Source organism: Melospiza melodia, chromosome 4 (genome assembly GCF_035770615.1).
Source record: "Melospiza melodia melodia isolate bMelMel2 chromosome 4, bMelMel2.pri, whole genome shotgun sequence".
Classification (NCBI taxonomy): domain Eukaryota; kingdom Metazoa; phylum Chordata; class Aves; order Passeriformes; family Passerellidae; genus Melospiza; species Melospiza melodia.
Window position 1 is genome coordinate 75515409 of NC_086197.1, and position 12635 is coordinate 75528043.

The 12635-nt window shown below is 40.5% G+C and overlaps 1 protein-coding gene across 2 annotated transcripts in view; it reads right to left on the reverse strand.

Moving 5' to 3' along the window:
• Positions 1–5265: 5265 nt before the first annotated feature.
• Positions 5266–12635, reverse strand: part of PDZRN4 (PDZ domain containing ring finger 4) — a 228898-nt gene continuing 221528 nt past the window's right edge. For both annotated transcript variants that reach the window (XM_063155207.1, XM_063155208.1), the window contains one exon: positions 5266–7436. In XM_063155207.1, coding sequence (XP_063011277.1) covers positions 5910–7436 — 1527 coding nt within the window. In that variant the 3' untranslated portion in view covers positions 5266–5909. The remainder of the gene's footprint in view (positions 7437–12635) is intronic.

Genomic DNA, 12635 nt, shown 5'->3' on the forward strand with positions numbered 1-12635 from the left:
GGAATAAGTTAGACACTTTGGGGAATGTATTGGAAGAACAAATACCACAGTATGTCTAATGCTTATTGCAGTGCAGATGCTCCCAAGGGTTGACAAGTATTAAAGCTATGGGATTTGATGACCAACACCCAATCTCAATAAATGCCTAACACAGACACTGCACTAATTGAAGTTTACTGCTTTGTTCCTAGGCCAAAAAGACTTAAGCATCATTCTGGTTTAGTATCAGTCTAAGTGCAGAAAAAATAGGGACTGAATTGTTTAAAATCCATTAAAGAATACAACCAATGTCTTACTTCTCAAATTGAGTTTTGGGCATTGGAGGTCCTTAAAATTCAACAGCAAGTGAAATACCTCTATTTTTATATATCCACAGATTAACACAATTTACTATTTGTAGCTAATCTCTTCATTGTGAAAGCATTTGGGTTAATATGCATTTTTGTATGTGTATCACAAATAAGTGAGCATATGTTTTAAAAGGTCTTCCTTTCCTCTAGCATTTAAAAATGCACTCTGTACTGAGCCATCTCCAAAGACATTTGTAGCACTTCAGCAGAATGAACTTCAAGTGGCATAGGAAATGTGTCAAATGAACCAAACCACCTAAATTGACTACAGCTGAAAACTTACAGTCAGACAAGGGTCTCAATTTGTGCTGATAAGCTGACCTATGAAAAAAAAATTTCTTCTTTTAGTGAAGCCTGCCCTTCAACATTTACTACCTTTCAAGTTCAGAGGTCTTGCTTCCAGAAGAAAGAGGAAATGAGAGAAGAAAGGGAAGGGAAGGGAAGGGAAGGGAAGGGAAGGGAAGGGAAGGGAAGGGAAGGGAAGGGAAGGGAAGGGAAGGGAAGGGAAGGGAAGGGAAGGGAAGGGAAGGGAAGGGAAGGGAAGGGAAGGGAAGGGAAGGGAAGGGAAGGGAAGGGAAGGGAAGGGAAGGGAAGGGAAGGGAAGGGCTTGGTTAAGAGTTCAATTTGTTCTTAGAGACCCAGGAAATCAAAATTTCAAACAAAAATTTAAAATCCAAATGCAAAAGAAAAAAAGAAGGAAAAATAAAAGAAAAATGAAGAAAAAGAAAAGTCAGAAGTTCATACCTACACCATGAACTAGTCTGGATGAGGAGGCCAGCATTTTTGTGAAACATTGCTGATGCCCTTCCCTGGTACCTGAGTGTATCCCAGAACACATTGCAATCTCCTGGATGACACTCAAATTATAGATTTTTGTATGCCAGAAGGACATCTTTGTTTTGGGACATCTTGTACATTAACTGAAGAAAGAAGCTACCACTAGGGAATATTGGCACGAGACAGACTAATTAGAGAGTAAGGACTCAGTCCCTCCCCATGGTCTAGTGCCTGTGAAAAGCAGCACATACATTTCACTTTACGGTTCCTATCAGCTGTAAGCAATATGCCTGTAGGTCAGCCCCACTACCCACAGCTAGGGTGGTATCTGAGTATACAAGATAATCCTTCCTTCCTTTGAGCTCCATCTAAGCAATCCTTACAGTAGAGTAATTTCACTTCATAACCACACAGATGTTAAGGTTCTGAACCTCTACACAAATGCCATTTTTTCCTGGCTCAGAACCAGATGAATTGGGCAAGGCAAGCCAAGATCCCTAGTTGCCAGGAACAGGAAAAGCTGGACATGGCTGAAGGATCTGACAGTGAGAGGTGGAGACTTCTCCTGGAAGGACAGGAACCTGCTCTCTCCTGGAAGGGCCCAGAGACTTTATACTTGAGCTTGCTGCCTTGCCAGGTGCATCCCAAATCCCAGGCTGCACCTTCTCTCAGAGGTATCATCCAAAACCGCTCCATCATTCATGCAGTAGCTGACATTACAGCAAGATTAGCAACATCTGAAAACCTGGGGAAAATCTATACAAGTCTTATAAATGCAGCAATTGCCATCCAAGCATGTGGAATGCTCTTTAAACAGAGAAACGTTTCAGAGCCAAGGCGTTTAAAGATAATAAAACCTGCTCATGATCCCTCTGCAATATTCTTTCTCCTCCTACAGGTATCAGCCAACTGGTCTCTCTGAGAGTAACACCACCAGGTTTCTGACAGCTGCTCTGCGCTACCGCAGCTGAGTGCAAGCTCCCATAACCTTCATTTTATCCTCATTCCTGAAGAGAATTTAATACTCTTAAATTAGCAGTGGGTGCCTGAAATAGATATTAATAGAGCACTCAGCACATATATGTTTGTTATCAACAGCTTAAAGGTTAAGAACCTGTGGCAATTCCAGCTTTGAACCAGGAAATATTTTAGCATCAATGCCACGTCATGAATAAAGGGTGCTATTCTATAATTTGTACCAAGAGGTGCAAATGAATATTAGTTAAACAAAAACAAATGAAAAAGTCAAGCATCATGGTAGTAATGAATAATTAAACCCCTGTGAGTCCAGAAAGTGTAACACTAAAGTTGTTGTATCATCTCTTGCAAGGTCCTTGCTCAGTCTCACAGGGCAATGTATCAAGCACAGACTAGATTTCATCTCAGATTGCTTGTGTTCAATTCAAATAATGTTACCATTCCCGTGCAGGTTTAGTTTATTGCCATGATCATACCCTTTTCCCTTTTAGGATACTTACATTGAGAGGATGATTCAGGGATCCCACAGATTTTAACCTTACTTATGGTGAGCGGTGCTCCTAAATCAGTTGGCAATACAGTTGTCAAGAGGAACAAGGCTTTTTACAAGGCCATTTTGTTGTCTTCAGAGGAAAAATTACCTCCCACTGGTCTCAGCTGGGTACCAGTGTTGGGGAAAAGATGAGTGGGACATGAACTCCTTTCCCAGCAGTGATGTGGCCATGGTAACATATCCATGCAGCTACTCTTCCCTGACTTTTGCCCTTTATCTCAGAGCAATCCTGCTAAACAAGACCTGGTCTTGTTCCACTTGGAAAGCAGTTTTATGTTCCTTTATATGAAAAGAGTTCTCAGCAGACAAAGTTTTTAAAGATTTATGACAACATAAAAAGCATTTTGTTCCTTCTCTTTTAATTTGCCTTAGAGCTAAAATGTTATTGTCCTCAGTAAAAATAATGACATTTTGAAAAAAATGTATGCAGGAATAAACCACATGTGGGATGTCAGCATTGGATTTCACCGACACAAAATTGCTGGAATGAGGGAGTGCAGTGCTGAGTCCTGCCCTGCAGAGAAACCAGCTGAGAGCAGTGAACAGTAAAGCACTCACCTGCCATCCAGCCCCTGCACACCACCACCCTGGGTGGCCCTGCTCGGGGGCTGCGTGGTTATTTTCATGCTAGCAGCAATGATCAAGGCATTTCATCAGGCAGAAATGAATGCTTCTCCCCAAAGCTGCCCAGAGAAAAAGGAAAATGACACTTAATAACTGTAGTTTAGAAGAAAGGAGAGAAAACTGTGGGCTGCTGGAAACTGCCCAGATTAAGGATTAGGTAGGGACATGGTATTTCAGCAGGTGAAGAAGAAAGGAGAAGGTAGCTGGGCTCTGGCAGGCATGTGCTGAACTAGAAATCGTGTCAGGTGTGCTACCAACAGTATCTCTGTATATCATCTCTTGGTTTTCTCTTTTGTCATACTAGATTTTCACAGATCTCCCTAGATTTGGAAATATTTCCACTTACAGCCTATTAGTGCACTATAAGTATTGTTCATTCTTTATTTGTTTCTCTAATTATTATCTATTGCTTAGCTCCTCTCCTCCCCTCCACTTGGACTCTCCACCCCACCACCCTCCAGTCAGGACTTTTCTCTAATTAGATGTGGATTTTCCTACTTTTATTTCTAAGTGATGAAATATTACATTTTCTGAAGATTCATGTTGTTCTCTGAATATGAGTGTCACACTAGGTTGATGAGAAAACTCTGTCATGATTTAGTAATGGGAGAAAATCGGTAAGTACTGTGTCTAAGGGAAAGACATAAGAGCAGCCATTGTCTTGAGCTGATAGCAGCTGTACTCAGATTAGGAAAGACCTGTGTTTAAGTGTGATTTCTGGAATGCAATAAGGGAAACAGCCAAACCTCTGGGCTGTGATGTCTCCAGAAGAATATGCACCTTTCTAAATGCCTTTGGTTGGTCAAAGACGATTCCTAGGCCCACCTGGAGAGAGAATCTGGTACAGCCCCTTGAAAGCAATACTATGTGACCCTATGATCCTTTCTGGTCAGAGATTCCATACTTTTTTTAATTTAAAAGAAAACAGTGGAGGTGTTTTTCAATGAGCCTGAACAGCTGTATGTTTGCTGAGGATTTAGTGTGATGTCTCCCTGAGTCTTGAAGTGAGAATTTTCTGATTATCAGACTGTGAACTCTCAGTGGCATAATTTTCCTAAGTACTTGGAGAGCAGTGCTTTTACAGTATTTATATGCCTAGAGATGCAAAGAGTACTGCCAATGTGAACTAATGCCAAAATTGTTTAAAAACAAATGAATGATTCCCAGAATTTGGTAGTTTAGAAATAACATTATGTGCCTTTCTGCAATGTTAAGCATATATTTTAAAGCCTGATGCCAGGTGGCTTCAGTGCTTTTCTGCTATGGAAAGCAGTACAATCAGTTAGGAACTTGTGTGAGTCAAGCACAGGGACAATGAAAATGGAGCCATTAGGCCATTTCTTCAACCCCACAGACCGCCCCAGACTAGTCGTTTCAGCTTGCTCTGTCTCACTGGGCTGCCAGCAGCAGCTCACAAGATTCCCCAGTGGCAGCAGAGGGGCCTCTGCTGCATGGAGAGTCAGGGAGTCCCATCAGGCATCCAGACAGCAAATTGCCATTGCTCCTGAGCTCCAACCAGCTCCCACTGAGCTCTAAATGACTTGGATGCTCCTCAACAATAATTTTACACCCTTAACTCAATTAGTTGCTTTTCATTCTCTGTTTTTCCTTAACTCATGCTCTATGAAAATGTCACTGGTAGTTTTTCTTGCATGAGATTTGGCTCAAAGTTAGGCATATGCTGTGCTTATGTTTTGTATGTGTAGAACAAACAGCAAGCTCAGCCAGAGAGAGGACTCATGGCAGTTACCTAACATCTTACAACAAAGAAATACAACAATGAATCATTTAATTAACTAATAACAGCAGGTAAGGAAAAGCTAGAAAGACCCACTCATTCTATGTGTTCTGCAAAATGAAAAGCTAATTCATAAGAAATATCCTATGGAATCGTGTCCTTTGTTCTTGAAATCTCTATATGCTGTAAATACCATGCACGAATGAAATGGCTTATACCCAAAGGAAAATTCTCAATCTAAATAAAACAATGCTTGGGTTTTGTTTATTTCTTAAAGATAAGCAATAATTTATTTCTCTTTCATCTTCACAATTATCACATACTGTGCAGCTACAAGACCAATGCCACTACATAACACAGGAGAATTTCTCACCTACACTTTACTTGGACAAGTACAATTACAATTTACAGATTAAATGTACTGTAAAATATGCAGTTGGAAAAATGTAATTCTTATCTATATGATGGGATGTGGCATATGTTTTATGAACAGATTCAATCTAAGATGTAAAACTTTAAAACTGTTAAGCCAAGGATACAGTATAAAGCATTTTGATTTGGTATTGTATTGTTACTAAAGTAGAAAAAGCAAAATTAGAGAAATAAATCCAGATCTTAAGTTACAGGATATGTGTTAGGTTAAGAAATTTTTTGCTTTACTTTTCTATTTTTTTTTTACAAATGAATAATATGAATATATTGCAGGATAAAGAAAGACTGCCAGATAAGGAAGGTACTGTTATATGAAAAACAAATGAAAAATACCAGGTCATTTTGCTTACAAAAAGATCAAACTATAAACAGTCACAAAATATATAAAAATGCCACATTGAACGAGGCAATTGTACTCTACCTAAACTGGTAGTATACTCTCTGTGAGAAGTTGTGTTCATACAGTAGTAACTGATAAAAAGGCATTGTGCACTCTTGTGCCATCTGGGGATTTAGCACCATGTGTCATCAGTTCTTGTATTGTCATCCAGTTGTCCAAGATTTTCTTGTTTCTCTTTTTCATCATCTTTTTGTGACTCAGTTCAATAATGTTGATTTCTTTTTTGCCCTCGCTGCCACTCTGTGGACTTTCCTTGAGACACTCCAGCCTGCTCCTCATCATGAACTCCCGCCGCCTCCTCTGCTCCTTGGCGCGCACCAAATGCTGCTTCCGCTCCTCCTTGCTCCAGTAGCGACCCATCTTCATCTCGCTCATCGTGTCATCATCTGTCGTCATCCCACTGCGCTCCTCTTTAATTTTTAAGGCACGTTCCTTCAGGATTCTGTCTCGAACTGGTCTCTTTGTGATGTACCTCGTCCCATCACTCCTTATTTTCACTTTCCATTCCATCTTGGGCTCCGCGCACTTCTGCGAGTCTTTGCACATGCTCACCAGGCTGAGCTGGCTCTGGGCGTACTCCACAGCAGACTTCTGCTGGATCAGCTGCATATAGCTCTGATAATGCTTTGCATGAGCAGGGATGTTCCCGTACCTGTAAGAAGAACTGTGATATGGAGACAAATAGGGAATGTGCTCGCTGCCTTGCCTGTCCTGGTCTGTGAATTTGCTGCTTTCTGATGCCAGCACTGCATTCTCAGCAGCACTGTTTTGCTCAGTGGGTTTGGTTTTGGCTGAGGTTGTCTCCCTGTTGCTTTGTCCTGAGGATGACTGATTAGCAACAATTGTGGTCCTCAGGTTTTTCCTGTTGGTTATGCTGATTACCCTCTGGAGAGAGTTATCCGGGGATCGCTCCACAGTCAGCGGAGTGCTCCTGCAGCTTTCAGCAGTGTTGTAGGCACTGGAGCTGTCCTTGTCAGACTTCTCAGGGTGCTCCATGATGTCATCCAGTTTGCCTCTTTGTACATCTGTGCTGGTGTTATAATTCCTGAAACTTTCATCATGTAAAGACCAAATGTCTCCATACTGGTCTCTCACCTTTTGGAGCCGGTGAGCTTGCATAATGTTCTGGCATTCAAGTTCAATGTTCCTCAGTTCCTCATTGAGTAGCTGCAGCTCATGCTCCACTCCATCTTGGTCTCTTCTGTTGCATTCTATCATGCTGCTTGAGTAATAAAGATCATACTCCCCATGGTTTCGAATCTTGCACTTCAGTTCCAACAGCTGTCGAAACCTTTCACATTCTTCCTCTGGGTTTCCTATGAAATCAGATTCAATGTATTCCCCAGACACAAAGCTTTCATTGCACTGGAGCTCAACACTGCCTAAAGTGTCCTGGCTGTGGCCCAGATCCCGTTTGCTCTGCAGGGTAGCACCGTTCTGCTCCTCAGCTGCATTTTCCTGCTCTGAGCTCTCATCGTTGCGAAGACTTTCATCTGTAGGTCCCACCCCACTGTCCTTCTCATGATTATTGGATGATGAGGTTGCAGTGTCTGTAGTGCCATCTTCCTCTTCATGTTTCTTTGGCTAAAAAAAAATGAGTAAACCAAAAGGATTACCAAATGCAGATAATATAGAACAATTATTTTCCAGTTCTGTTTTGCTTAAGCAGCTGGGATCTGATTTAAGCACAATTAAAACAGATCACTAAATAGCAGTCCTACTGCTCATAGCTTTTAAAGATTTCTGAGAGCCATGCTGTGGTTTCCATACTAAGCAAAGTAAGTGAATTACAGTACTAGTGACATAGCTTCTTAGGTCTGTAAAGAAATACTTCCCTCTCTAGCTAAGCCATCTCTTGGCAATGCTTAAAGATTATGACCACCAGATGGTGAGCTAGTTTTGATTCTGGATTATGGCTCCACTGGTGGAACTGAAATCTTCTCAAACTTGAGAGAAAGCTTCAGTACTGGTATCACTTCAAACAAACAGAGCAAGCAGCCAATGAAGCAATGACTAGTGCAACCTAATGGGGTGCAAAAAGACTACTGTTGCTTTTTTTAAAAAGTGAACTTTTGTTTGCTTCATTACACCCTCCATGGCCTTCTCCTACACTTATTGTGCTCAGTAGCCTTTTTCTGAAAAAGTGTTCATTTCAGATTCTAGGATTCTGCTCAGAAGGACCTCAGTCTGTTTCATCCCTGGAAACTCTTTTTGAAAACTCATTTTGTTTCATTGTTAGACTTTATGTTCCTTAAAAATAAAAACAGTCTTTCAATATTAAGTGCAGAACAACACTGAATGCTTTGCCATGGATATAATGTCAAGCTTTTTGACTGCTGATTAGCACTCCACTCATTGTACCTCACCTATTTATATTCTCAAACTATTTATATTCCATAGAATATTATCCAGAGATAATACCTGTCTTAAGAGACAGACACTTTATTTTTCAAACCAGATAAGCAAAGAATCAGGCAGAGTGCAATTTGTATGACCAAGTACCTAACTACGCACAGTACCAACATCATGTCTCTTTTAGGAGGTATAATTGCGTAATTATGTATAATGACTGTAATAATCAGGAGAGAAAAAAGGTACTGTGCACCCAGTGAAAGGAAACAAACTTAAAGAGGTCATAATTCCCTTTTATCTACTTTGACAAACAGTAAAACATGATGAAAATGTGTCTCCTATGTCATCCCTTCTCCTCTCTTCATGTGCACCTCATGATCACATGCCCTTCATCTGGTTTCATTTCTTCAACTGTTATGAAAAAATAATGGCCTAGGGTCAGAAAAACAAAAATAACCTCCACCCCCAACTCAGTGTTAGAGTGGAATAAAGCAGATATTGAAAGAAACACACCACACAGGAGAATTTTGTGTCTGTGACAAACCAGTTAAAAAGTTTTGAAAAGATGCCTTAGGAGATCTAGGTTTCATTTAGTATCCTTCTAGTTCACCTCCTCCTGGTGAGTGCTGCTTCATATGCTATTCTCTTCCCTTCTCTCACCTGCTTTGGAGTGCTGCAGCTTGTCTTGACCTCCTCTGCCCCCAAACCCTTCAGCAGAGAAGTGACTCCAACCTGGGCAGCTTGCATTCACCCCAGCCATTGCACTGCAATGTGCAATCCATATTTCTCACTGCTCTGGAAAATATCTAACTACCGACAGGAGGGAGAACAGCTCCACCAGACAACAGGAGGGCAGTGCTGCAGAGCAGTCAGGAATCTGGGTGCCTGTTCCAAATGCAGGGCTCCATTCACATGACCAAACGAGGATGGTCAGGATCTGCTCTTTGACTCTGGGCATCAGTGGAATTACACAATTTGCATCCATATGACTAAAACTCCAAAGAGGGTGGTTTATGTGTTAGCCCAGCTAGACAGCTTACAGGAGCAGAGCTTTATGATACTTCCTCTGATGTCTTCTGCATGGTATTACACCGCCCAAAGCATATATTTGAGCACTTCTGAAAGAAACCACTTAATGAGGCTATTTGTATAGGTGTTGGGAAGAGACTTTACAATCGAGGCCCATGCAATCAACACTTTCAGAACTGGTAGGTCTTGCTTTCCACACCCCTTTTATCAATAATTTAAGCTTTGCTTCTTCAACTTGATTTATACTGACTGAATATAATACTCTGCCATCTACTGAAGTTACACTATTGGGAATTAACATGCACACACAAAAGATGTAAACAAAGCGAAGTCCATCTTTTGAGTCAAGTAGAAACCAGATGAGTGGGATTGATCTGATGAAATGTGTCTATAGTACACACATCTGAATGTCAGATAGGGGCTTTGGGTTCCCTCAGGGAAAAACAAGTGCCTATACATTCAGATTCTTCTCAAACTAAAGCAGACATCCATATCACATTAAATTTTTCTGCAGTATGTGGATACTTACAGCTAAGTCAATTAAGAAAATGGAAGTAATACAGATATTTATTGTACTGCATGTTTTTGAGATACATTTTATTAAAAAAAATCCATTGTGACTAAAGTAAGGTAGCCCCTGACTTTTTTGACCTGGACATTTCATGCTTGCCAGAGCTCCTAAACATGTGCAGACTGAGCAGTCTTTTACAGCATGAGATAATGTAAATTTTATTTTAAAAGATAACAAGCCTAATTCCACATTACATCTCTTCTGAAAAACAAGAGAGAATCCACAATTTTCCGTGTGTTGCTTTTTCTGGTCTTATCAGCTATCTATCTAAAACAAAGTGTTTGTTTTCAAACATACATTGTCAATCTCTTCCACAATTATTTCTGTTTGAAATACCAAAGGGCTCCTTAGGCCTCATCTTTGCAGTGAGAACTCAGATAATGAGAAGGTAAACCCAGCGGTGCGTACAATCAAGCAATAAATGAACCTCAAAAGATTCTGCATTTCAGCTCCAGCAAGAATTCCTGCCTATAAAATGGCTAATCTTGCGGGAATTCAGGCACTGTTCTATCCTTTTACAATTTATAATGTATATTGGGACTCAAAAGCCAGGCTGCTACTAAAGTCTGAATGCAGTATGATTCAGCTGAAGCCTCTAACAAACCCGGCTGGGCTCTCTGGTCAGTCTCTGACAGTGAGAGAGAGACATGTCACAGGGAGAGGAACCCCCAGTGGCAGGCTAACCATGAGGGAAATTTGGAATTTATTTCAGTGGTTCACTAAAAGAGAAAATGCTCTTCTGCCAACAATGCTGGTTTTTTAAAACAGGCTTCTTTAAAAAAAAAAAAAGCATTTTTCCCCAGATATTTTCTCTGTATTTCAGCTTTGAATGAACCAGAATAATTCTTTTTATCTAATTCTTTCTTCTTCTTCCTCTTAATAGGTTCTGATATATTACACGATACCAACAAGAATTTCTGCAAGGCAAATGTATGGCAGTCTTCTGAAAATTATCTCTGCTGCACAATGAACCATGATGTCGTAAAGGGAAAGGAACACAATGAGTTATAAAAAATGGAGAATTACATCTTTCCTTGAGGCTTTTTGGATTATTCCATACAGAGAAGATACAATTCTTGATTGAATTCTACAGATTAGGTAAAAAACATACAGAAAAGACACGACTATCTACTTGACTCTTCTATTACACACTGTAGCAAAATTTTTTGTGACAGTTCACATTAAATGTTAAAATGGCATTCTGTAAAACAGACTTGTATTTGGAAGGATATTCTGATAGAGAGTGTATTCATTCCTGCAGCTCTCGAGATTCATGATGACAGACGATTATGAAGCCAGAGGACTACGTTTTTGTTCACAAAAATCAAGGCTGGTCTCCATGGCCAGCCAGGGAGCTTGGAGATACTCAGATTGGCCACTGGCAGCTGCAATCAGAGTGGTTTCATAGCTCCAATGGATGGTGTGATTCCCCTCAGGAAACTGCTAGATTTCCCAGCCTAACAAGGAGTAAAGAACCAGTTTTCTGACTTGGCGAGTCACTGCATAGACTCTGGAGAGACAGTAGCTGTCACAAATTACTGATGCCCCATTACACACTAAGCTGCATTTGGTTGATTTGATTACTCATCAGAAGGGCAAAGAAATATCTGGCTGTCCTAGAATTACTTCAAGCAATGCAATGTCAGATACTGACAGATCACAACTGACCACAATTTTTTTCCCAGTGTACTTTTCTTTACAGTAATATAAAATCTCAATATGGCAAAAAGTATGTTTGGTAAAAGATTCTAACAGGGAATAAACAAATTTAATGGGTTCTGTGAAAGTACATCACAGAATATCACTGTTTACTCATAACACTATCCACGACCCAAATTCATCCAAAGCAAAAGTTTGACAAGAACTTTGCAGTGGAAGGTCACAGTGGTAAAGTGATTGCAGAGGTCCCAACATGTAATGTCAGTAGGAGTTGATAGACAGACTTGCTCAAGAATTTCTACCAGAGCTGGAGGTTTGTATGAAAATGTCACCATGCAAATGAAATTGTTTTGCAAAGAGCAAGTGGTTTTTCTGACAGGAAATATTTGGTATCCAAGATAAAATTTTGGCTAAAACAGTAAACAAGATGCCATATATCAGCTGAAAGTAGCTAGCAGTGCAGCAGTTAGCACATTTAACCTGGGAAACTGAGGCTTGGCTCACTGCCTGGAAAGAAGAATCACATCTAAAAGGCTGGTAAAAATCCTGTTGCAAAGCTCCCTTCCCCCCAACCCCGGAGTTATTTCACTTGGTGTAAATAATTAAATGCTCATAAGATCAAATATTTGTAATCTGATCTGTCATTTTCCAGAGAATTGACTTAATTATTCTGTCAGTGTCTGTGTCCCAATGAATATTTCATTGATATACAGGGAAGAGCTTTACTATGAGCTATCACCTACTCATTGACCCAGTGTCAAGGCTGAAGGGGAGGTCAGGAGAAAACAGACTAAATTCACATTCAGGCCCCCAGTGTGGACCAAGCATTGAGGCATTTGAAGTCAAAGAAGCTCCCTGGTTCCCAGAAAAGAGAAGGCTCTCATAGTCTTTCTCCCTCTCCAAAGAAAAATGCCACAGGCTCTCTTTTTGACCAATTCAGAATGGGGAAAAAATTGTAAGTCACAAAGTTCTGTGGGTGGAAAAAGAGATTCTTCCCAGCTGCATAAATCCAGAAGCCAGGAGAAGCTGAATTTTATTTCTTTGGCTCCACATAGGGGTGCATACTGGCAGATCATCTGATCCAGGAGTGGGTACTTACACCTTTCACAACAACGTACATCTGAGAAGACCACTTGATGAAATGTAGGGTATGTTTGCCACAGTCACACAGC